The sequence below is a fragment of the Phoenix dactylifera genome, chromosome 2 (genome assembly GCF_009389715.1).
Source record: "Phoenix dactylifera cultivar Barhee BC4 chromosome 2, palm_55x_up_171113_PBpolish2nd_filt_p, whole genome shotgun sequence".
In the NCBI taxonomy this organism is placed as follows: Eukaryota; Viridiplantae; Streptophyta; class Magnoliopsida; order Arecales; family Arecaceae; genus Phoenix; species Phoenix dactylifera.
The window spans coordinates 4,042,899-4,069,761 of NC_052393.1; the positions used below are offsets into that span (position 1 = coordinate 4,042,899).

The 26,863-nt window shown below is 44.8% G+C and overlaps 2 protein-coding genes and 1 long non-coding RNA gene across 3 annotated transcripts; all 3 read left to right on the forward strand.

Moving 5' to 3' along the window:
- The first annotated feature begins 2,184 nt into the window (after positions 1-2,184).
- Positions 2,185-2,888, forward strand: LOC120104555 (F-box protein SKIP23-like). Its single transcript, XM_039115860.1, has 2 exons — positions 2,185-2,755; positions 2,866-2,888. Exons 1-2 carry the CDS (start codon positions 2,185-2,187, stop codon positions 2,886-2,888), a joined length of 594 nt encoding a protein of 197 aa, XP_038971788.1.
- Positions 2,889-2,909: 21 nt separating this feature from the next.
- Positions 2,910-4,932, forward strand: LOC120104386. The gene is made up of 2 exons (XR_005506796.1): positions 2,910-3,353; positions 4,727-4,932. It is a non-coding gene; the product is annotated as an uncharacterized LOC120104386 (long non-coding RNA).
- Positions 4,933-10,361: 5,429 nt separating this feature from the next.
- LOC103706178 (F-box protein SKIP23-like) lies at positions 10,362-15,916 on the forward strand. Its single transcript, XM_008790216.4, has 2 exons — positions 10,362-11,725; positions 15,731-15,916. The coding sequence occupies exon 1, from the start codon at positions 10,409-10,411 to the stop codon at positions 11,711-11,713; it is 1,305 nt and encodes a 434-aa protein (XP_008788438.3). The 5' UTR covers positions 10,362-10,408; the 3' UTR covers positions 11,714-11,725; positions 15,731-15,916.
- Positions 15,917-26,863: the final 10,947 nt, after the last annotated feature.

Genomic DNA, 26,863 nt, shown 5'->3' on the forward strand with positions numbered 1-26,863 from the left:
TGAAGAGTATCGAGCTCAAGTCCAATGAAGAGGATGGCAATGACGAAGAGTGATACTCCTATCCTCCCCATTACTATGGCAATATATAATAACTACCTGCGCCATAGCAAATCTGTAGTCACATCAAGTCATATCCTCCTTACCGAACATATTTAGATGACATGTCATGACATGTTGAAGTATGACAGTTATAACAAACTGCTTGTATGCTATTAATGGATTTTGATGTCCTTTCTTTACAACGAGCTCTTCTCTTGACTTCATCATGAATGCTTTCTATTAGGAAGCCTCATAGCAGTAACCATTGCAGTGGATGCTCCATTTTCGTGAATCCTTTCATGTTGGCTTTAAGGCATGCTGCTGCTTTCGAGTTTCAACAATATTTGATTCATTAGAGCACAACCTTTTAAAATGGGCTTTCTAGGGAACATTGAAACCAGGTACATTAATCTACATGCTTTTCACTTATGCGTTGTTTCATTCACATATCGCCATCGGTTTTTGTCAGCTGTTTCGTTGTTGTCTTGTGCTTATCTGCATCCATTTCCTCATTTGGTATCTGCAATGTTTCAGTTAATTTGACAAATTGTGACTTGTTAAGCATTCGATCACATCGAGTTTATATGTAAACAGTAGATAATACACATCAAGATCTTGATAGAACATCTTGACGAGCTGACCCCATGGTTGACACAGGGGATATTCAGCTTCTTTGTACTTTAATGATCCACCTTAATGTGATTGTCCTCGCATGATACGCTGATTACTAGCTTTATGATACACAACTTTAACAGCATAGGTTCATAACTTCTAAATTTTGGAAAGTGTGGTTTACTACAATGTCATGCTTTCACCTCCCCCAAATTTCCATAATATTTGCATTTTCCTTTTAACCCAGTTCTATCCGATCTGAAAGGATATTCTGACCTGAAAGGTCATTGCATTGTTAGAATATGCGAAGTACTTTGATCAGCTCTAGGAACTTATTTTAATGGCTTCTGGAAGTGATTCCTTCAGAGAGCTTTGTTCTTTATGATTATTACTAGCTTGTGACTCATCACACTTTCTTAATATTTCTTTCCCTAGCTACTTTAACCAACAATAATTACCTTCTGGTGTACTGTTTCTTTGGTGTCAAAACTCAAAGTCAATCTTAGAGGAAATTGTGAGGATCCGTACGAGCGCGTATTTAGTCCCACATCGGTTATTCGCTGGGTAGATCTTGGGCATTAATACAGAATCAAAGAACCAAATAATACCTTCTAATTAGTCTTTTTGGGTGAAGTTCTGGATTATTACAATTTGTATCAGAACAAACCCAGTCCAAGATCAAAAAATCCAAATAATACCATCCGACTAACTATTTTAGGTGAGCTTTTAGATTATTACAGAAATATTGTATGCATTCAACTATCATTGCCTATGACAATGTCATGGTTGCTTGTGCACCGAAGCATTCGTTTCAATATCTATGTGCTGTTAATTTGGTTAACCCGCATTGATTCAAAAAGGAAAATTCCAGCTTGGTAAGTCCTTCTGTAATGCCCATGTATATAATATAATTCCAATGTAGGGTCCATGGTTTTATCCCATCCGACCACCAATCATTTCTATCACCACCGTTAATCAAGACAGTTTGCGGCTGGGATCTTAGATCCGGTTGCATGAGAGTATTGGCTATCTCTCCATCATTTGATTATGGAAATTAGTAAAATAGTTGGTGGAAACTAGTAATTCGGGTTTAGGTTGGGTCCATTCGGATCGTTGGGTAAACGATCCAAAATTGATCCAATAAAAAAAAGGATTGGGTGGGGTTTGGGTTGGATCGAGATTCAGTAAACTCAGATCCGATCTGAAAAATACAATGAGTCCAATTTTAAAACCCGACTCGGCTCCATGGGTCCTTCAATTTAGATCGGGTTGGGTAGGATCATGGGCCAACTCAACCCATTTACAGCCTTTACTCTCCATATTTCATTATAAAAATTTGTAAAATACCCGGTGGAGCGGAAAGGCGGGGTTTTAGTGCGAATGGCGTGAATTTGATTTTATGTTATATGTTCGTTTCGTTCAAGAATCGGAAGGGCGCGATCTCGATCAAGAAACGTAACCAAGAAAAAGAAACCCTATAGACTCATCCCATTTCCACCACCACCTCCACCTCCTTTTCTCCGAGCGGCAATAATGGCGTCCGGCGAAACAAGAAGCAGCAGGAGGTGGGTCCCCCGATGGCCCGATCTCTGTACCGATATCCTGGACGTCATCGTCAAGAAGCTCACCCGCGCCGCCGATTACATCCACTTCCGTTGCGTCTGCAAGTCCTGGCGCTCCTTCGCCAAACCCATCAATCTTCCCTCCCACCTCCCTCTCCTCGTGCTCCCCTACGACCCCGGCTCCCTACGCCGTCACGTTCTCAGCCTCCCCACCAGGGAGATCCGCACTCTCCTCATCCCCGACCTCGTCGACAGAGTAACCCTCGCCTCCTCCCGCGGCTGGCTCCTCCTGCTCGACCTCAGACACTGGAGCAGACGCCTCTTCTTGCTGAACCCCCTCACCGGGGCCCAAGTCCAGCTCCCTCCCACCGATGGTTTCCTCCACCTGACCGTCTTCGAATTCTCGTGGAAGGCGTACTTGCTTTTGAGCCCGAACTTGGACCCGAGGGATTCCGTGGTGGTGATCGCCGATTGCTATCGTAACTCCCGTGAAATCGCCTTCTGTAAATTGGGAGATGAATCATGGACCGTGATGAATACCGGTTTGGTCACTGAGCTCGTCTCCGTGGAGCACCATGAGGGGAGCCTCTATATGATCGACATGCAAAGCAATGCTTCGGTTTGTAAAATTGCTTCCCCTTGGAACCCTGAGCCTATCAATTTGCCGAATGTTGATCTTGAGGGGTGTTGTCTGTTTTTCGTGACAACATCTACGCAGTTGTTGTTATTTGTCCAATATCATGCAGATCTTATCCCCGATGATGCTGTTTTTGATGATGAACCTTTCGATCATTTTATTGGAGTATTTGAGTTGAAGCAGGGGAACGCACCCGGATGGTATAAGATCGAAAGCATTCATTGCAATAAATTGTACATGGCAATGGAGCTATTTTCGACCTACCTTCTTTTCGGTTGGGCTATTCCTGGACGCAGAGGAGATTGCATTTTCTATAGCAGTGCTTCTGGCTTTTCATATAGACAGCTGAAGAGCGATTTCATGAAATAGATGCTTTCGACTTCGAGATCGGCTACGATGATCATATAATTCGTAGCTGGTGTAACTCAACGTCGAATGAGCAGCTGGCTCCTTTTTGGATCGAGCTCAATCTCTGCAAAATGTTGGAATAGAGTCCAGTTCAGGTAATGCTTGAAAACCATCTTCTATACTTTGAATTTATTTTAGAGTCTTGGTTACTTATCTGATTAGATGTGAGATGGCATTGTGTGGCTTCCTGAAAATATTTTCTGGAGAAGGAAAATAACATTGATTCAGAACTAAAACTGTAGTTTGACGATATTGCAGTTTATGGCTTATGCTCTGCCAATTATACAATCATTCCTACAGCACAGTTTTGCACTTAAACTGCCGAGCTGAATCTCCTTTGAAATCATGCAATGACAATGCTTTATAAGTCAAGAAGTTTAATTAGGTGTAGGAATTAGATTGCTGTGCCAATTGCCTTTTTGTGTTTATAATGATTTCCACGAGCCATTGCTTTGTAGGTTGATTCATCCTTATTGCCTAGCTTGTGGCTCAAATATTTATACTACACAAGCCTTCGCTCCTCAAACATTTTTTGCTTTAACAATTATTACATTTTAGTCATGTATGTTAAAGTTTTTACCCCACTGAGCCTACATCGTTTGTTATCTAAGCTCAAAAGCAATATAGGAGGAGCCATTTCATACAGACCAACAATTGTCTAGTTGAGATCATTTTTTTTCTTAAGCCATACCTGCTTAATGTATGAAATAGCAGTGAAAACCATGCTTTGTCTATAGATCCTAATACCCTAATATAGGCTAATCTTGTACAAGTTTCTTAGGCTAATCTGCTCCTCTGGTTTTACTATGTCCTTTGTGCCGTGTATATTTGGAGAAAATTACGTTGATGCCACACTATTTTCTTGTTATTTTATCCTTTCTGCAAGACACCCACGCTTTTGTCAGATAAAGGTGATCCTACTTATTAAAGAAAGGCAAGAAAGTGTTGCAATGCATTTTTGCTGGTTGATATTACCAATTCAAGGATGAAGAAAGCATGTTGGAGACACGGAATATTCAGATTATCCTATCATTTTGTTAAAAATTCATTTTGGAGCAACACCAGCTCGATGTATCCAACATCTGAGACTCTGAGGATTATCTGACCATCAAGTTTAGTTTGATTTCTTTGAGTCTTTTTCGTGCATCATCTCCATAATCGAAGTTTAGTTTGAATTTTTAAGTCTTTGCCGTGCATGATCGCCATAATCACTTCCTATATTCTGTGATGAAATATCTTAAACATTCATTACAGAAACCCTTTCAATCTATAAAAGTCTCTGTTTCTCTCATTTAGTTGTTTTCCACAGATAGATTCTAGACTCTTTGGTATATCTTCTTCATTAGTTTTTTCAAGGAGATGCCGTGTGTAGTTTGTAAAAAAATATTTTTTATTACGTTCCACATCTGATGCTTTTCTCTGGTTCGTTTTTTCCCTTGAACTGATAATGAATGACTGATCTTTGCAGGGCCTGCAAAAGCTTGAACCTAGGTGTAGCAGACAAGTCAAGCTTGAATCTGGGAAGAGGCAACCTTTGCTGAAGTAGCACAAATGCATATATTTGTTGCAGTTCTAGAATGTTTTTGTTTTTTTTTTTCCACTTTTTTTTCTAGTTCTTTTACTAGTTGAGAATGTCCTCTCCCTGAATGAAAGTCCGCTTTTTGGCTGCTCGAATTTTTCTTTTCTTTTTCTTTTCCCTCTTTTGTCTTTTCTATTTTCTACATGAGCGAGACTGAGATCAAGGTCTTAGCGGCGAGTTGGTCGTCCTCTTAGCGGCGAGTTGGTCGTCCGACCAATCTCCTCGAGTTCGGCATTCCTCACATCCCAGTGTAGCTAAGCCCAAAGTCCACTCTGGCTTAGAATACGAGGTGTCAGTCCTCAGCCAAGAGGAAATGGACTTGCTTCGAGCTCAATACTTCGTTCCTCCTAAGTTCACTTTTGAGCTCACCGGTCCCGAGTACTGGGTAACTAGTCCTCCTTCTTCTCGGTTCGACTTGTATGAGGAAACTCTCAAGGCTGGGATTAGATTGCCTCTCCACCGTTTCATCATCCAGTTGATGAGGGTTTATAGCTTCATCCAGACCTAACTGGTTTTGAACTCATGGCAGGTTGTCGTAGGTTTTCTTACTCTCTATTTTCTTCATAACATCCATGCCTCGGTTTCTTTCTTCTAGGGATGCTTCACTTTAAAGAGGCATCCTCAAAAAAGTAATTAGTGATATTTTTCTTCTCGGAAAAGACCATCAATTGATCCGAGGTACTCCTTTGAGAGCATGACAGTTTGAGACCCTCTAAAGGACACCTTGGAGGTCTTTGAACTGATCTCCACAGTTGTCCGGTGACGATAAGGGATCTTTGGACACTCTTCTTAAATTGAAGATTCGTCTGTTGCAAGAACTGTTATCCAAGGAGACACTAATTAATGTTGTCTTGAGCCCAGCCGGCCCTTAGGATAAAATTCCTTAGATTTTTAATCTTTTCACCTCATCGTTAAGTTCTATTGTCTAACATTCTTCTCAGCCTTGCAGTTGTTGTAGCTATGAAGGCCGACCTAGCATTGATTCGAAAAGCTATGCGCAAGAGAGCAGCTGCGACATTTGGGGGTGAAACTCCTTAAAAGAAGAAGACGAATTGAGGATTTACTTCGAGTTTTTTCGAGGCCATGGTTGAGGCCTCTGTTCCTAAGGTCTCTATTCCTAAGGTGCTGGAACCTCGGCCAGAAAGTGTAGAGCTCAACCTTGAGGTCGAGATCATGTCATCCATCAGGTTGGCTCTTCCAGAAGGGCTTGTCCTTGCCTAGCTGGCCACCACCGCTCTGATTGCCTATCCAACATCATATGATGCTACTACCTCACCCCAAGCTGTTCCAATTTCATCAGCTTCACTAGAACACAGCTCTGTAGCTCCGTCCTCCACACCGATCTCCTTGGGTCGTGCTGCCTCTGAGTTCTCCATCCTGAGGTGGTTGGGACGAGGCAACCTTTGCTGAAGTAGCACAGATGCATGTATTTGTTGTATTTCTAGAATGTATTTTTTTTCTCCACTTTTTCTCTAGTTCTTTTACTAGTTGAGAAAGTCCTCTCACTGAATGAAAGTCCACTTTTGGCTGTTCGAATTTTTCCTTCCTTCTCTTTTTTTTTCTCTTTTGTCTTTTCTATTTTCTACACGAGCGAGGTTGAGATCAAGATCTTAGCGGCGAGTTGGTCATCCGACCAATCTTCTTGAGCTTGGCTTTCCTCACATTGCAGTGTGGTTAAGCCCGAAGTCTACTCTGGTCTAGAATACGAGGTGCCAGTCCTCACCCAAGAGGAGATGAACTTGCTCCGAGTTCAATATTTCGTTCCTTTAAAGTTCACTTTTGAGCTCGCCGGTCCTGAGGACCGAGTAACTAATCCTGCTCCTTTTCGGTTCGACCTGTACAAAGAAACTCTCAAGGCTGGGCTTAGATTGCCCCTCCACCCTTTCATCATCCAGTTGATGAGAGTTCATAGCCTCATCCAGACTCAATTAGTTCCGAACTTCTTACAGGTCATCATAGGTATTTTTGCCCTCTATTTTCTTCATAACATTCATGCCTCGGTTTCTCTCTTTTGGGGATGCTTCACTTTAAAGAGTCATCCTCAAAAAAGTAATTGGTAATATTTTTCTTCTCGGAAGGGCCGCTAATTGATCCGAGGTACTCCTATTCACGGTTGGAATGAGACATTTTTTTCGTTTCTTCTAAGCATCCATGGCGGTTTGAGACCCTATAGAGGACATCTCGGAGGTCTTTGAACTGACCTCTATAGTTGTCCGGTGACGATTAGGGATCCTTGGACACTCCTCTTAAATTGAAGATTCGTCTGTTGCAAGAACTGTTATTCGAGGAGACACTTATCAATGTTGGCTTCAGCCCAACCAACCCTTAGGATAAAGTTCCTCAGATTTTTAATCTTTTCACCTCGTCATTAAGTTCTATTGTCAAACATTCTCCTCAGCCTTGCAACTGTTGCAGCTATGAAGACTAATCTAGCATTGATTCGAAAATCTATGTGCAAGAGAGCAGCTGCGACATCTGGCGTTGAAACTCCTCAGAAGAAGAAGACGAAGAGAGGATCAAGTTCAGGTCTTTCCGAGGCCATGGTTGAGGCCTCTATTCCTAAGGTCTATGTTTCTGAGGTGCCAAAACCTCGAACAGAAAGGGTGGAGCTCAACTCTGAGGTCGAGATCATGTCACCCATCTAGTCAGCTCCTCTAGAAGGGCTTGTCCTTGCCTAGCTGTCCACTACCACTCTAACTGCCTCTCCAACATCATATGATGCTTTTACCTCAGCCCAAGCTAGTCTAATTTCAACAGTTCCACTAGAACACAGCTCCGTAGCTCCGCCCTCCACATCGAGCTCCTTGGGTCATACTGCCTCTGAGTTCTACATCCCGAGGTGGTCAGTTAAAGCTTCAGACTCGGCTTTGTTTTCTCCTCGGTTATTCAGAGACATAGTTCATGATGTTTAGCTGTAGGGTGATAAAAATATTGTAAGATCTGTCCATGTCAATGACTTAATTGATAGGACTTTTACCTCGATCATCTGGGTAAGTTTTTATACTAATATTTTATAAAGTGTTTTACTTCGGATATTGATCACTTCTTTTCTGCAACATGTCCACGAGGCTTGTTATATGTACGAGGCCATTATGACGCTTAGGCATCATGTCTCGGACGTTGAGGCAAAATGGAAGGCTATCGAGCAGAAAGTTGCTAAGGTCGAGGTGAAGTCAAGGGCCGATCTTGAGCAGGCAGAGGAGCTAGCTCGGCTAGCTGAGGAGAGGGCGAGGAAGGCCGAGGAAAAGATTGAGTCAGTAGAAGTGCAAGCCTCGACTGCTCGAACTCGTGCAATGATATCCGACAGCCATCTTTCTGAGGCCAGGGAGGCCTTCTTGCCGTCCGAATAATGAGTAGCAGAGCTATTTGTGAAAATTGGTCAGGCCGAGTAGGAGGCTGTCAAGGCCAAGAAGAAGGTTAGTAAGGCCGAAGAGAGGGCCACTCGGGCGCTTAAGGAGTTCTTTGCTTCAGATAAATTTAAGGTGGAGTCTGCTGAGAATGCCACCGATGCCATTGCAAAAGGCTTTGAAGAGTATCGAGCTCAAGTCCAATGAAGAGGATGACAATGACGAAGAGTGATACTCCTATCCTCCCCATTACTATGGCAATATATAATAACTACCTGCGCCATAGCAAATCTGTAGTCACATCAAGTCATATCCTCCTTACCGAACATATTTAGATGACATGTCATGACATGTTGAAGTATGACAGTTATAACAAACTGCTTGTATGCTATTAATGGATTTTGATGTCCTTTCTTTACAACGAGCTCTTCTCTTGACTTCATCATGAATGCTTTCTATTAGGAAGCCTCATAGCAGTAACCATTGCAGTGGATGCTCCATTTTCGTGAATCCTTTCATGTTGGCTTTAAGGCATGCTGCTGCTTTCGAGTTTCAACAATATTTGATTCATTAGAGCACAACCTTTTAAAATGGGCTTTCTAGGGAGCATTGAAACCAGGTACATTAATCTACATGCTTTTCACTTATGCGTTGTTTCATTCACATATCGCCATCGGTTTTTGTCAGCTGTTTCGTTGTTGTCTTGTGCTTATCTGCATCCATTTCCTCATTTGGTATCTGCAATGTTTCAGTTAATTTGACAAATTGTGACTTGTTAAGCATTCGATCACATCGAGTTTATATGTAAACAGTAGATAATACACATCAAGATCTTGATAGAACATCTTGACGAGCTGACCCCATGGTTGACACAGGGGATATTCAGCTTCTTTGTACTTTAATGATCCACCTTAATGTGATTGTCCTCGCATGACACGCTGATTACTAGCTTTATGATACACAACTTTAACAGCATAGGTTCATAACTTCTAAATTTTTGAAAGTGTGGTTTACTACAATGTCATGCTTTCACCTCCCCCAAATTTCCATAGTATTTGCATTTTCCTTTTAACCCAGTTCCATCCGGTTCTAGTCGGATATTCTGACCTGAAAGGTCATTGCATTGTTAGAATATGCGAAGTACTTTGATCAGCTCTAGGAACTTATTTTAATGGCTTCTGGAAGTGATTCCTTCAGAGAGCTTTGTTCTTTATGATTATTACTAGCTTGTGACTCATCAAACTTTCTTAATATTTCCTTCCCTAGCTACTTTAACCAACAATAATTACCTTCTGTACTGTTTCTTTGGTGTCAAAACTCAAAGTCAATCTTAGAGGAAATTGTGAGGATTCGTATGAGCGCGTATCTAGTCCCATATCGGTTATTCGCTGGTTAGATTTTGAGCATTAATGCAGAATCAAGGAACCAAATAATACCTTCTAATTACTCATTTGGGGTGAGATTCTGGATTATTACAATTTGTATCAGAACAAACCTAGCCCAGGATCAAAAAATTCAAATAATACCATCCGACTAACTATTTTAAGTGAGGTTCTAGATTATTACAGGATGCATTCAACAATCATTGCCTATGACAATGTCATGGTTGCTCGTGCACCGAAGTATTCGTTTCAATATCTAAGTGCTGTTAATTTGGTTAACCCACATTGATTCAGAAAGGAAAATTCCAGCTTGGTAAGTCCTTCTGTAATGCCCATGTATATAATATAATTCCAATGTAGGGTCCATGGTTTTATCCCATCCGGCCACCAATCTTTTGTATCACCACCGTTAATCAAGATAGTTTGTGGCTAGGATCTTAGATCTGGTTGCATGAGAGTATTGGCTATCTCTCCATCATTTGATTATGAAAATTAGTAAAATAGTTGGTGGAAACTAGTAATTCTGGTTTAAGTTGGGTCGATTCGGGTCGTTGGGTAAACGATCCAAAATTGACCCAATAAAAAAAAGGATTGGGTCAGGTTTGGGTTGGATCGAGATTCAGTAAACTCAGATCTGATCTGAAAAATACAATGAGTCCAATTTTAAGATCCGACTCAACTCTATGGGTCCTCCAATTCAGATCAGGTTGGGTCGGATCATGGGCCAACCCAACCCAAACCATCTGCAGCCTTACTCTCCGCTTATTTGATTATGAAAATTAGTAAAATAGCCGGTGGAGCGGAAAGGCGGGTTTTAGGGCGAATGGCGTAAATTTGATTTTATGTTAAATGTTCGTTTCGTTCGTAGCTGTGTTCTTGCAAGAATCGGAAGGGCGCGATCTCGATCAAGAAACGCAACCAGGAAAAAGAAACCCTATAGACTCATCCCATTTCCACCACCACCTCCACCTCCTTTTTTCCGAGCGGCAACAATGGCGTCCGGCGAAAGAAGCAGCAGGAGGTGGGTCACCCGATGGCCCGATCTCTCTACCGATATCCTGGACGTCATCGTCAAGAAGCTCACCCGCGCCGCCGATTACCTCCACTTCCGTTGCGTCTGCAAGTCCTGGCGCTCCTTCGCCAAACCCACCAATCTTCCCTCCCACCTCCCTCTCCTCGTGCTCCCCTACGACCCCCACTCCCTACAACGTCACGTTCTCAGCCTCCCCACCAGGGAGATCCGCACTCTCCTCATCCCCGACCTCGTCGACAGAGTAATCCTCGCCTCCTCCCGCGGCTGGCTCCTCCTGCTCGACCTCAGATACTGGTGCAGACGCCTCTTCTTGCTGAACCCCCTCACCGGGGCCCAAGTCCAGCTCCCTCCCACCGATGGTTTCCTCCACCTGACCGGCTTCGAATTCTCGTGGAAGGCGTACTTGCTTTTGAGCCCGAACTTGGACCCGAGGGATTCCGTGGTGGTGGTCGCCGAGTGCTATCGTAACTCCCGTGAAATCGCCTTCTGTAAATTGGGAGATGAATCATGGACCGTGATGAATACCGGTTTGGTCACTGAGCTCGTCTCCGTGGCGCACCATGAGGGGAGCCTTTATATGACCGACATGCAAAGCAATGCTTCGGTTTGTAAAATTGCTTCCCCTTTGAACCCTGAGCCGATCAATTTGCCGAATATTGATCTTGAGGGGTGTTATCTGTTTTTCGTGACAACATCTACGCAGTTGTTGTTATTTGTTCAATATCATGCAGATCTTGTCCCCGATGATGCTGATTTTGATGATGAACCTTTCGATCATTTTATTGGAGTATTTGAGTTGAAGCAGGGGAACGCACCCGGATGGAATAAGATCGAAGGCATTCATGGAAATAAATTGTACATGGCAATGGAGCTATTTCCGACCTACCTTGTTTTCGGTTGGGCTATTCCTGGACGCAGAGGAGATTGCATTTTCTATAGCAGTGCTTCTGGCTTTTCATATAGACAGCTGAAGGGCGATTTTCATGAAATAGATGATTTTGACTTCGAGACCGGCAACCATGAACGAATAATTCGTACTTGGGCGGATTCAACGTCGAATAAGCGGCTGGCTCCTTTTTGGATCGAGCTCAATCTCTGCAAAATGTTGGAATAGAGTCCAGTTCAGGTAATGATTGAAAACCATCTTCTATACTTTGAAATTATTTTACAGTCTTGGTTACTTATCTGATTAGATGTGAGATGGCATTGTGTGGCTTCCTGAAAATATTTTCTGGAAAAGGAAACTAACATTGATTCAGAACTAAAACTGTAGTTTGATGATATTGCAGTTTATGGCTTATGCTCTGCCAATTGTACAATCATTCCTACAGCACAGTTTTGCACTTAAACTGCCGAGCTGAAATATTTGATCTGCTGTACTTTTCCTCGCACTGGAGAATAAATGTTGTTAAACAAGCAGCTTAGTGCTGATACATTGATAATCTTATATGCCTTGATAGAACTTTTGACTTGGCATGAGGTTACAATGCACACTTGCTTTCTGCAATCTCCTATATAGAAAAATGATTCGCTTAATGTGATTGTCCTCTCATGACACTTTTGATTCTTATCTATATGAGACAGAAGTTTCAATATTTCAATTTTTATCTTCTTTTTTATTATTCTTGAAAGGTGATGTAGGACTCACTAAAATTTTAGTTGAGTGATGCTTCAGTAAATCATGCTTTATGAACTTAGGCATGGGATAGGTGTGTTTGAAGTCCTTCAATTTTTTGCTTTTCAGTTCGTTTTATCCTTTTCAGTTTGAATCTCCTTTGAAATCATGCAATGACAATGCTTTATAAGTAAAGAAGTTTAATTAGGTGTCGGAATTAGATGTGAGATGGCATTGTGTGGCTTCCTGAAAATATTTTCTGGAAAAGGAAACTAACATTGATTCGGAACTAAAACTGTAGTTTGATGATATTGCAGTTTATGGCTTATGCTCTGCCAATTGTACAATCATTCCTACAGCACAGTTTTGCACTTAAACTGCCGAGCTGAATCTCGTTTGAAATCATGCAATGACAATGCTTTATAAGTAAAGAAGTTTAATTAGGTGTAGGAATTAGATTGATGTGCCAATTGCCTTTTTGTGTTCATAATGATTTCCACGAGCCATTGCTTTGTAGGTTGATTCATCCTTATTACCTAGCTTGTGGCTCAATAATTTATATTACACAAGCCTTCACTCTTCAAACATTTTTTGCTTTAACAATTAATTACATTTTAGTCATGTATGTTAAAGTTTTTACCCCACTGAGCCTACATCATTTGTTATCAAGGCTCAAAAGCAATATAGGAGGAGCCATTTCATACAGACCAACAGTTGTCTAGTTGAGATCATTTTTTTTCTTAAGCCATACCTGCTTAATGTATGAAATAGCAGTGAAAACCATGCTTTGTCTATAGACCCTAATACCCTAATATAGGCTAATCTTGTACAAGTTTCTTAGTTATAATAATGTAAACTTCTGAGTATTTTCAGACCCACAAAAAAAACGAAGAAAAGTAGAACTGAGAATGCAAGGGCGTGTGAAACCATTAAAATAACAGGGTACAAAAAAAGGTATAAATAGATTGTGGGCACATAGTGTGATGATCCGTGCGGGCTTGTGTTTAGTTCCACATCGGTTATTCGCTGGGTAGATCTTGGATACTTATATAGGATCAAGGAACCCAAACAATACCTTTTAGTTGGTCATTTTGGGTGAGATCTTAAGTTGTTACACATACGATGATGATTGACAGATATTCTCGTTGAAGGTAGAGGCTTGGAGTTATATCTTCAGGTTAGGAAAAAGGATTGAGAAGAATCGGATAATCTTTCTACAAAAGTTTTGAGAAGATGGGGTAGGATTTCAGTGACAACAAATAGCTAAGTAGATAAAATGATTTACAAATCTGGCCTCGAATAAATATGGCATGTCGGTATTGCACATACGTTTTGCAGTTAATGTTTTCTCTCCTCCTCCTTTGTTTATGTTATTATGCATTAATGCTACCCTGACACGGTCTATTAACACATGCATTGATATAATGCTTTCTAGATTTCAGAAAATAAAAAAGAACATGGGTCTGAAGCCTCCAGTGATCCATATAGTTTAGCTTTTAATGAGTCTCCGTTTCAATCATGAAAGTATGCATGCTCACTAATTTGCTCTAAGGGAGAGAATCTCAAGTTTAGGATCTTTCATTGGACTTCAAAAATGTTGGTCGAGTAGAGACTTTGTTAAGAAAATATTCAAATGAACGCTCTTGAAATTTGAATATTCTGTAGGATGTTTTTTGAGGAAATAATTTGTTGGATGAATTTCTTAGAAACAGTTTGAACCAAGCTGCCAATATTCCGCATCAAGCTTGGGGCATGCCCTTAATAGCTGGAAATTTCTATCCAAGCTACCAAACCTGTAAGTATCTTAAGCTGTAACTAACCACATGGTTGATTGCCAGATCTGAAAGCATATTTTGTACAGAATTTATCCATAGATCACTAGAAAAGAAATATTATATTCAGTGAAACAAATAAAATCTAAAGAAAAAGAGATAGTGAGATTGTATGGTGGAAATTATAGGACATTATATAAATATCTCATGATACTATCATATAGAGGGATAGATAGGTAATTATAATAATTAATCCAATCCAAAAGGCAATGATGTCCTCAGAGATGTGCAAAGGTCACTTCTCAAAAGACAACTTTGGAATGGGGAAACCTAATTATTATGTCACATGTTTAGTAATTTCAAAATGATAGTTGTGGGAAGAGCAATTTTTCACCCGGTGAAGACAACATCCATATCCAACATAATCTGATTCCATGAAAATCCAACTTCAGCACGATAGGAATAAAATCATCTAAAAACCACCAACCCTATGCTCATCTCTTCAAATCATAGAATATTTCTCAATTTACTTTTTTTTTTTTCACTTCCAAACTTGTGATTTGCACTTCTTCATGCTTGCCAAAAAAAAAAAACTCTGGCAATGGTGGGAGAAAAAAAGGAGAAACCAATCCCACTCGATGAGATATTCTATTTTAGCAACATATATGCATATATAAACATGTGGTGACTCATAGTGGCTTGTATAGTATGTACAACTGCGCTATGCTGTAGTATTGGCTAGATCTGTAACTATGAGCTGTACGCAATCGTGTATATGACAGGTGTTTATTGTCTAAGAAGTAAATACTGAGCAATACTTAGAGCAATCTAGGATTTAAATGTTGAGTAGCGAAGAACATAATTTCTCCTCTTTAATTTACTAGGTTATAAAAGTAAATTTTCATATGTAATATTGCAGAACAAGTCATAATTAGCACCAAGTTGGATGACGGAACCTTCTAACATGACAATTTTACTTGGCTGGGATTTTTTTTTTTCTGGTTGACTTTTGACCCCCGGTGCTTTTCTGTCAGTCTCACTAAGGGGTATGATTCGACAGCTGACATTTGTAACTTTCTTTATTAGTGATTGATCTTTCATATCTGCGATCCACAACTTGCTCAATTCTTCTGCGATCCTTGACTTTTATCCTTTCTGCGAGACACCCACGCTTTAGTCAGATAAAGGTGATACTACTTATTAAAGAAAGGCAAGAAAATGTCGCAATGCGTTTTTGCTGGTTGATATTACCAAATCAAGGATGAAGAAAGCGTGTTGGAGACACGGAATATTCAGATTATCCTATCATTTTTTAAAAAATTCATTTTGGAGCAACTTCAGCTTGATGTATCCAACATCTGAGACTCTGAGGATTATCTGACCATCAAGTTTAGTTTGATTTCTTGAGTCTTTTCCGTGCATCATCTCCATAATCGAAGTTTAGTTTGAATTTTTAAGTCTTTGCCATGCATGATCGCCATAATCACTTCCTATATTCTGTGATGAAATATCTTAAACATTCATTACAGAAACCCTTTCAATCGATAAAAGTCTCTATTTTTCTCATTTAGTTGTTTTCCACTGATAGATTCTAGACTCTTTGGTATATCTTCTTCATTAGTTTTTTCAAGGAGATGCTGTGTGTAGTTTGTAAAAAATTATTTTTCTATTACGTTCCACATCTGATGCATTTCTCTGGTTTGTTTTCTCCCTTGGACTGATAATGAATAGCTGATCTTTGCAGGACCTGCAAAAGCTTGAACCTAGGTGCGGCAGACAAGTCAAGCTTGAATCTGGGAAGAGGCAACCTTTGCTGAAGTAGCACAGATGCATATATTTGTTGCAGTTCTAGAATGTATTTTTTTTTCACTTTTTCTCTAGTTCTTTTACTAGTTGAGAAAGTCCTCTCACTGAATGAAAGTCTGCTTTTTGGCTGCTCGTATTTTTCCTTTCTTTTCCTTTTTTTTTTTTCTCTCTTTTGTCTTTTCTATTTTCTACACGAGTGAGGCTGATATCAAGGTTTTAGCGGCGAGTTGGTCATCCGACCAATCTCCTCGAGCTCGGCATTCCTCACATCCCAGTGTGGCTAAGCCTGAAGTCCACTCTGGCCTAGAATACGAGGTGTCAGTTCTTACCTAAGAGAAGATGGACTTGCTTCGAGCCCAACATTTCGTTCCTTCCAAGTTCACTTTTGAGCTCGCCGGTCCTAGGATCGGGTAACTAATCCTGCTCCTTCTCAGTTCGACCTGTACTAGAAAGCTCTCAAAGCTGGGCTTAGATTGCCCCTCCACCCTTTCATCATTCAGTTGATGAGGGTTTATAACCTCATCCAGACTCAACTAGTTCCGAACTTCTTACGGGTCATCATAGGTATTTTTGCCCTCTATTTTCTTCATAACATCCATGCCTTGGTTTCTCTTTTTTGGGGGATGCTTCACTTTAAAGAGGCATCCTCGAAAAAGTAATTGGTGGTATTTTTCTCCTCAGAAAAGCCGCTAATTGATTCGAGGTACTTCTTCTATTCACGGATGGAAGGAGACATCTTTTTTCGTTTCTTCTGAGCAGCCATGGTGGTTTGAGACCCTGTAGGCGACACTTCAGAGGTCTTTGAACTGACCTCCACAGTTGTCCAGTGATGATCAGGGATCCTTGGACACTCTTTTTAAATTGATGATTTGTCTGTTGCAAAAATTGTTATCCAAGGAAACACTAATCAATGTTGGCTTCAGCCCAACCGACCCTTAGGATAAAATTCTTTAGATTTTTAATCTTTTCACCTCGTCATTAAGTTCTATTGTCTAACATTCTCGTCAGCCTTGCAGCTGTTGCAGCTATGAAGACTAACCTAACATTGATTCGAAATCTATGTGCAAGAGAGCGGCTGTGACATCTGGGGTTGGAACTCCTCAGAAGAAGAAGATGAAGAAAGAATCTACTTCAGGTCTTTTTGAGGCCATGGTTGAGGCCTCTATTCCTAAGGTCTCTATTCCTGAAGTGCCGGAACCTCGAATAGAAAGTGTGGAGCTCAATCCTGAGGTCGAGATCATGTCACCCATCTGGTCGCTCCTCTAGAAGGGCTTGTCCTTGCCTAGCTATCCATCGCCGCTCTGACTGCCTCTCCGACATCATACGATGCTTCTACCTCAACCCAAGCTAGTCTAATTTCATCAGCTCCACTGGAACACAGCTCCGTAGCTCCATCCTCCACATCGAGCTCCTAGGGTCATGCTGTCCTTGGGTCATGTTGCTTCTGAATTCTACATCCCGAGGTGGTCGGTTAAAGCTTTAGACTCGGCTTTGTTGTCTCCTTAGGTGTCCAGAGACAGTTCATGATGTTTAGCTGTAGGGTGATAAAAATATCGTAAGATCTGTCCAGGTCAATGACTTAATTGACAGAACTTTTACCTCGATCATCTGGGTAAGTTTCTGTACTAATATTTTATAAAGTGTTTTAATTCGGATATTGATCACTTCTTTTCTGCAACATGCTCACAAGGCTTGTTATATGTACGAGGCCATTATGACGCTTAGGCATCATGTCTCGGACGTTGAGGCGAAATGGAAGGCTGTCGAGCAGAAAGTTACTGAGGTCGAGGTGAAGTCAAGGGCCGATCTTAAGCAGGCAGAGGAGCTAGCTCGGCTAGCTGAGGAGAGGGCGAGGAAGGCTAAGGAAAAGATTGAGTTAGTAGAAGTGCAAGCCTCGACTACTCGAACTCGTGCAATGATATCCGACAGCCATCTTTCTGAGGCTAGAGTGGCCTTCTTGGCATTCGAACAATGAGTAGCAGAGCTATTTGCGAAAATTGGTCAGGCCGAGTAGGAGGCTGTCAAGGCCAAGGAGATGGCTAGTAGGGCCTAAGAGAGGGCCACTCGGGCGCTTAAGGAGTTCTTTGCTTCAGATAAATTTAAGGCGAAGTCTGTTGAGAATGCCACCAATGCGTTTGCAAAAGGTTTTGAAGACTATCGAGCTCAAGTCCTTCGATTTTACCTAGAGATGGATTTCAACATCCTTCATATTGACCTCGACAATGACGAGGAGTGATACTCCTATCCTCCCAATTACTATGGCAATAAATAATAACTACCTGCCCCATAGCAAGTCCGTAGTCACATCAAGTCATATCCTACTTACCAAACATATTTAGATCGCATGTCATGACATGTTGAAGGATGACAGTTATAACAAACTACTTGTGTGCTATTAATGGATTTTGATGTCCTTTCTTTACAACGAGCACTTCTCTTGACTTCATCATGAATGCTTTCTATTAGGAAGCCTCATAGCAGTAACCATTGCAGTGGATGCTCCATTTTCGTGAATCCTTTCATGTTGGCTTTAAGGCATGCTGCTGCTTTCGAGTTTCAACGATATTTGATTCATTAGAGCACAACCTTTTAAAATGGGCTTTCTAGGAAACATCGAAACCAGGTACATTAATCTACATGCTTTTCATTTATGCGTCGTTTCATTTACATATTGCCATCAGTTTTTGTCAGCTGTGTCGTTGTTGTCTTGTGCTTACCTGCATCCATTTCCTCAATTGGTATCTGCAATGTTTCAGTTAATTTGACAAATCGTGACTTGTTAAGCATACGATCACATCGACTTTATATGTTGATGGAAAATGGATCGTCCTACTTACAACAATGAGGGCCACTCAATTTCGGCCAAATAGGCCCCAGCACCGACCGGGCCGGATATCGGCCCCGCCCAGAGCCAGTTCGAGCCCAGACTCCGCCGAAGGCACAGTTGACCTCGGCCGAATATCTCCGCTGCCGCGGCCTACAGCAATCTTCTAATTGTCATGATGACGTTCCGTGCCCAAGTATGGGACGTCCTAAAAATTTCTTCGACCTCGGGGCGCCTCCTGTATTCGCGGACTCGCCTCGACCAAGCTCGGGACGCCTTCTGTATTCGCCGACTTGCCCTGACCAAGCTCGGGGCACCTTCCTTATTCGCCGACGCGCCCCAACTGAGCTCGGGGCACCCTCGCCTATGATACGCCCCGACCCTTGACCTCGGGGCGCTCTGCCGAGCACACCTCGAAACCCGGGGTGCTAGGCTAACCTCAGCACCCGTCAAGCCGACTTCGCCAAATACATGATGCGACCTCTCAACAAACTTGGCCTTGCCAACGGCTGCATCCATGTGCGTGCCTACGCCCTCCTACGTAGCCGTACATCGCGACACCACTACGCCATGCTTGCTGGCTCACGACAGTCAAGAATAGCGCCATGATACTCTAGCCATACCCTGCTACGACTGTCAATGTCTTACCACTCACAAGGATGGACCGCACCATGCGCCACAAGCAAGCTCTGGCTGCACACCATCTCCACTCATGATGAAAATGGGCCATACCTCCGCCACCTGGGCGCCACCACCGGGGCTATAAATGACCCCATTAGGTAACACCTAAGGAACTTTTTTGCTGGACCAACTGAATACCACACTGACTTGATCGTCGGAGGGCCCTCACCAGAAAAACCGGTAAGGCTTTGTGCACGTACGCCACCGCGTGGGAAGTGGCTTCCATCTTTTTCTTCCACACTCCGGCAGCTCCCTCGACTCCTCCGGCATGGTCACCCTCGGGACAGATTTGAACCATAATATTTGGCGCTAGAAGAAGGGCCTGAGTCGTGATCATGAGGCTAAGGAGTCACGGAGCTCCAAACATATCGAGCAGCCGAGTACCAATGCCCGGCTACTCCCTTCAAAGTCCACCTCCTGCAGCGCCCACACCAGCAAACCAGATTCCTCAGGTCTAGCCATAGCAGTTTTACCTCCTCGCTTAGCAAGTCCAAGCTCTTACCACAGCTGTTCAAAGCCTTCAACCGGTAGGAGCCTCATTAATCGCCGAGCTCGATAGAAAAGTTGAGAAAGTGGGGCGACAAGTTCAGATGCTCTGGCTCAAGTTGTAGAACGCCACGAAGAGCGCCATTGATCGAGGAGCAGATCCCCCTGAAGGTCCAGTAATTATGCCCCCCTCCAAGGTTTCAAAAAGTACACTCCCCTTACATCCTTCCAGACAGAGATCCTCATGGAAATCGAGGGTTGCGGCTATTTTTGACCTCCACCGAAAATGCGACCGTCAGGGTCGCGGAAGCATTCAGACAAATACTGACACTTCCACAAAGACCACGGTCATGACACGAAAGACTGTTACCAGCTCCGTGATAAGATTGAAGCGATTGTCCGCCAAGATCTGCTGAGACGGTTTGTCTGTGGGCAAGCCGATAGAATGGAGCTCGAGGCATAGAGCCTAGAGCCACCCAACGGGCCCGACAACAATCGCCCCAGCGTAGGCACCATCAACACCGCACCTGCGCATCCCGCACGCTAGCAGCTTTCTGACTTCCGGGGGGGCAAGGACGAGGCCGCACCCCCATCAGTCCGGGTCTGACGACCTAGGATGTAAGCTATAACCCCCGGATGGGACCTTAGCCCCTCCAGATCAGAATTTTTAAATCTCAAAATGTGTCAATTAATAAAGTTACCCTCTGGAATTTTCCCAAAGTATCTTTGAAACTTCCTAATGGGCTCGACGCATTCCGGTTGCCCCCATAGTGCGAGTTATATATTGACAAATCTACAAAATCGTCCTCCGAGCCCGGCTCGGGATGCCCTCTAGTTTCAACCGAGAGCCAAAGGGCTTCGCAACTGCGAGATCTATCTACATAGTCGTCCCTTGAGCCCGGCTCGGGATGCCCTGCAGTTTCAACCAGAGCCAAAGGGCCTCACGACTGTAGGATCTATCTCCGAAGTCATCCCTCGAGCTCGGCTTGGGATGCCCTGCAGCTTCAACCGAGAGCCAAAGGGCCTCGCGACTGTAGGATCTATCTCTGAAGTCGTCCCTCGAGCTCGGCTCGGGACGCCCTGCAATTTCAACCGAGAGCCAAAGGGCCTCGCAACTGCAGGATCTATCTATAAAGTTGTCCCTCAAGCCCAGCTCGGGACGTCCTGCAGTTTCAACCGAGAGCCAAAGGGCTTCGCAACTGTATAATCTATTTACAAACTCGTCCCTCGAGCTAAGCTCGGAACGCCCTGCAGTTTGAACTGAGAGCCAAAGGGCCCTGCAACTGCAAGATCTATTTAAAAAGTCGTTTCTCGAGCTCGGCTCAGGACACCCTACAGTGCCAACCGAGAGCCAAAGGGTCTTGCGACTGCAAGATCTATCTACAAAGTCGTCCCTCGAGCCTAGCTCGGGATGCCTTGCAGTTTCAACTGAGAGCCAAAGAGCCTCGCAACTGTAGGATCTATCTACAAAGTCATCCCTCGAGCCCGGCTCGAGACATCCTGCAGTTTCAATCGAGAGCCAAAAGGCATCGCAACTGTAGGATCTATCTACAAAGTCATCCCTCGAGCTAAGCTTGGGACGCCCTGTAGTTTCAACTGAGAGCCAAAGAGCATCGCAACTGCAGGATCTATCTACAAAGTCGTCCCTCGAGCTCGGCTCGGGGCGCCCTGCGGCGTCAATGGGGAGCCGCTAAAGAACTTCTCTGTCCGTAGTATTCTACAAGTGCGCCCCCCAATCTGAGTGGAGGGCACCCTACGATGTCAACGGAGAACCGTTGAAGAGCACCCCCCATCCGCAGTATTCTACAAGTACGCTTTCGATCTAAGTGGGGGGCGTCTTGCGGCGTCAATAAAGAGCCATTGAAGATCTCCTTCGTCCCCAGTATTCTACAAGTGCGCCCCCGATCTGAGTGGGGGGCAGCCTGCGGCGTCAACAGAAAGCCGTTGAAGTGCTCCCCCGTCCGCAGTATTTTACAAGTACACTCTCGATCTAAGTGGGGGGCATCCTGCGGCATCAACGGAGAGCCGTTGAAGAGCTCCCCCGTCTACAGTATTCTACAGGTGTGCCCCCGATTTGAGTAGGGGGCCCCCTGCGGCATCAATAGGGGGCCATTGAAGAGCTCTCCCGTCCATAGTATTCTACTAGTACGCTCCGATTCAGGCGGTGGACACCTTGCGGTACCTACAAAGTCATCCCTCGAGCTCAACTCGGGATGCCTTGCGCTGTGTCAATTGCAAGCCAAAGAGCTTCCACGACCGCAGGTATCTACAACGACGTCCCTTGAGCTAAGTTCGGGGCGCTCGACGAGCCAAAGGAATCTCCCCCGCTGCTGCCACATTAAGGGATGTATCATCCGAGCTCGGCCCGGAAAGCTCGGCGATTATGGGATCTATCTACAAAGTCGTCCCTTGAGCTCGCCTCAGGACGCCCTGTAGTTTCGATCGGGAGCCAAAGGGCCCTGCAACTGTAGAATTTATCTACAAAGTCTTCGCCAGCTCTGCGGGAGTTGCATGGCAACATGGAGACCAAGCTAATCCCTAAGTTATGCAGTGCAGATCTTACTAATTAGGCACAAGGACTCAGGCGAGGCAAGTTTAACACATTGTGCTAGATTCCAAGGTGGAAAAGAAAATTCACTTCATTCTCCCTGAAAGGCCAGGGGACGATTACAAAAATGGTCGACCTTATGGTCAGGCTGAATACAAAAAGGTCTGAATAGCCTATTTAGCAAAAGCAAAAAGAGAAAAGGAAACTTAAAAAGAATCATCGGCTTGAACAAGTTTCCGGCCCGGCCACGGTGATAGCCTCTGCAGCATCCCGAATCATCACCCCCTCCGAGAGCTCGCCCGACCTGACGAGCCCACTCCTCCCGGACGTCATTCTCTCTAGCGCCCGTGAGCGTAGACAAAGCGCATCCTGTAGCGAGAGCCCTTTGTCATGCCAGTGATGAGGTTCTCCAACCTCTCCTCAGACCGAGCTCCATCCGACGCAACCACTCCATTGCGTCGTGCCATCAGGGTCTTATTGCTGAAGACCATCCCTACAACTTCTCACAGCAAGGATGGTAGCTAGGAAAGGAGATGAAAATGAGAGAAACTGAGTGAAGGCCCCGAGACCTCCTTCCTTAAGGTATTATATAGCCTATTTCAACGGCTCGGATTGGGTTAACAAAATGCCTAACTAACTGGATCTCACCATGTGGCATACCCAGAGGCTTCCTAGGCGGACCTTCCTAGGTCATAACCTCGAAGACTGAAATAGTTATGAGAGCCATTTCGGAGGACGGGCCACTGATGCCCGACTCTTCGCTTTCCATCTAGTGACGCCTCGAAAAGCGGCGCCCATATAACTCTGCAAAGAATTCCTATGGCCGCTCCCGTCCCAACTGATGCAGCAGCTTAATCCGTTCCAGCTCGGGCTGGTGCTTACCTCCGAGCTTGTTTCTATTCTTGAGCCGGTGTCAACCCTTGAGCGGATTTCTATTCTCGGACTAATGCTTACCTCCAAGCTTGTTTCTATTCTCGAGTCGGTGTCAACCCTCGAGCGGACTTCTATTCTAAGGCTGGTGCTTATCCCTGAGCTCGTTTCTATTCTCGAGCTGGTGTCAACCCTCGAGCGGACTTCTATTCTCGGGCTGATGCTTACCCCCAAGCTCGTTTCTATTCTTAAGCTGGTGTCAATCCTCGAGCGAATTTCTATTCTCGAGCTGGTGTCAACCCTCGAGCAGATTTCTATTCTCGAGCTGGTCTCGAATCGGTTTTCCTTGTTCGCCAGCGTTTCCCTTCGAGCCGGGCTCAAGGTGACCTGCAATATCAAATGAAGAGCCGAGCTCATTTCTATTCTCGAGCTGGTGTCAAACCTCGAGCGGATTTCTATTCTCGGGCTGGTGCTTACCCTCGAGCTCGTTTCTATTCTCGAGCCGGTGTCAATCCTCGAGCGGACTTCTATTCTCGAGCTAGTGTCAACCCTCAAGCGGATTTCTATTCTCGAGCCGGTATCAACCCTCGAGCAGATTTCTATTGTTAAGCCGGTGTCAACCCTCGAGCGGACTTCTATTCTCGGGCTGGTACTTATCCTTGAGCTCGTTTTTATTCTCGACCTAGTGTCAACCCTCGAGCGAATTTCTATTCTCGAGCTAGTGTCAACCCTCAAGCGGACTTCTATTCTCGAGCTGGTGTCAACCATCGAGCAGATTTCTATTCTCGAGCTAGTCTCGAATCAATTTTCCTTGTTTGCCAGCGTCGCCCTTTGAGCCAGGCTTAAGGTGACCTGCGATATCAAATGAAGAGCTACAAGCTCGTTCGACTGAAGGATTATCTCCGAGATGGAAGTAAATGCCGAGCATAAGGACTTCGGCAAATGCCCAATGCGGCTCCTGCTATGCAAGATAGGCCCAGACCTAAGCTACGCAGTTCGAATTTTGATAACTGGACACAAAGCAGGACAAGCTCGAATGCCTAGCCAGATTCCAAAAGCAAAGCAAAACGAGCTCAAATACTTGGTCAAGGGTACAACATGCATAAAGAAATGCAAACTTTATTGATATCAAAAAAGGGCCAAGGGCCAAATACAAGAGACCCCGACCTCGAGGTCGGGTAAATACAAAAGGCCCAGGCGGCCGACTTTACAGAAATAAAAACAAAAGCTAGTCGACCTAGATGACCTCTACATCAGCATCAGGGGCAGCCTCCGTTCCTTTAGCGGCCTTAGGAGCGGCGTCTAGGCTAACCTCGAGGGCGCCTTCAGCTTTGATGCCAGCCTCGGGAACGACTTCTAATTCTGTCCCAGTGGTGACTTCGGGGATGATCTCTGGCCTGACTTAGGTAATGGCCTTTGCGGCACCCCTGACCACTTCAGCAGCTTCGGCTAGATTCGGCTAAAGGCCACTAAGGTCGACTCTAGGGCAAAATTGTTGCGCTTGGCCACGACAATTCTCGAATCCCTAGATCATGGCAGTAGTAGCCCCCTCTGCCAGCTCGTCAAGGTATTCCTTTGACTGGCGGAATCTCCTGATGGCCTCGCGGGCAGACTCCTTTATGAAATTTTCGAGTCGCCCGATCTTTAGCCTCAGGGCCTTGGCCTCGCCCTGCAGGCTGATCAGAGCGGCCTCGAGCTCGGAGATATGGCCTGCGACGGACGAGCCAGCCCAAGAGCACTCAGCCTCCATATTTTGAATTTGGATGAGCCCGTCTTTAATCAGGGCTTCGGCGGCCCGCACCTTCCTTCTGGCTCTCCGAATCCGCTGCGCGACCATTGTGGCATTGTCCTCAGCCTCTTGCTGTCGTTGCGCGGCAGTTACCGTGCAAGCCTCGGCCTCCTACCTTCGGAGCTTAGCATGCTCCATCCTCGGCCTGAGCGCCTTCATCTCCTTCCGGCAGGCAAACATGCCAGACATTAGCATATCAACCACATGGAGAGACTGGCACGAAAGATAAAATGTCAGTGGCGATCGGGCACTTGCAAAGAAAATGAATGAGGAACAGGAGGGCTGTGTCACTCACCTGGATATTGCTTGAATAAGCATGACGAACAAAATCATCAAAGTCCTCTTCCATCCGAGCTCGGTCGCACGGGAGCATGATGCTGTGCACGAGCTCGCGAGCAACGTCGCCGGCTCAAGGGCCACGTTGTCCTCGGACACGCGACACTAATGCCGCAATCGCCCCCTCTCGGATTCGGAAGGAACAGAGCCAACCCTAGCTAGGGTCAAAGCCTCAGGGGAGCCAAAATCCTAGCTGACGTCGGAGCCTCAGAGAATGCCGCAGCCCCAGTAGGAGTCGGGGCCGCGGGGGAAGTTGGGAGCTCGGGTCCCCTCCCCAGCTCAAGACCCGATTCGGGTAGCTGGATGGCTTCTCCAACCTTCTGAACTCGGCCGACAGACACGACCGCCACTTGATCAGAAGGGCTCCCTCCTGCCGCCAATGGGGGCAACTCGGCCTCCACTACGAGAACCTGATCGAATCCAGCTCAAGTAAGGGTGGTGGTCTCAATTGGAGCAAGCTCACCCTGCTCAATTCCGGAGCCAAAGGTAGCTTTGGCTTTCTTTGGCCTCCGTTCTGGCTGAGCCCCCTCCAAGGTGGCCACCCTCTTTCTATACTTGGCCATTAATATCTCAGCACTGAAGATCATCCCTGCAATGTCTGACGACAAAAGATCTTATTAAAATCCGACATGAAAAGAGAAAGGGAGCAACTATGCTACTCTTACCCTCAGGGCGAGCTGGGCTCAGGCCAACATTTACTAAGGCCTCCTCGCTGAGCAGGTCGGAAAGTCATGGAGTTCCTTCCAGTTCGAGTAAACTGTCTAGAATGCCCTGCTCAGACTATGACAACTGTAAGAGCCTGTTGTTCGCCGAGGCCAGTAGAAAGCTCCAGGTCGGATTAAACCCCCACGATCGCTCGGAGGAAACAAAGAAAAATTTATCCTTCCACCCATGAATGGATGTAGGGATGCCCCCAAAGAGCTTGTGGCCTCCCTGAAGGGAGAAATATCATTATCCTTTGTCTGCGGGGTTGCCTTTTAATATAAAACAACTCTAAAAAGACACTTATCAAGGAGGACAGACCATGTGCAAGGCAGAGGACGAGAAAGCCGATTATTATTCTCCATGAGTTTGGGGCAAGCTGTGTGGGCACAAGATGGTAAGCCGTTAGAAGCTCGCCCATGAACCCGTGCAGAGGGAACCTCAACCCCGCTTGAAGCGTCTCTTCGTACACCCCAATCCAACCTTTAGGTGGGTTGGTGACTCGCCCTCCGAGGTACGGAAGCTCGAGGACAAACTCTGGAGGAACAAAAAATCGAGCTCGAATCGAGCCCAAATCCTCATCACTCATAAGCGAGCCGGTCCCATACAAACCTGGGCCCGCCTCGAGCTCAGCCTCCTCCACATTGGAAGAAGCATGGGCTCGAGACGAACCTGCACCAAGCATCAAGGCTCTCGTAGGTGAACTCATTGTCTTGGTCACATAATCATAAAGAAAGGAGAAGACAAGGAATTCTCCGAGCGACCGAGAGAGGGATAAAATGCCTACTCGAAAGCTCACCGAAGAAGATGACCGGGGAAAAGAAGAATGAACGCC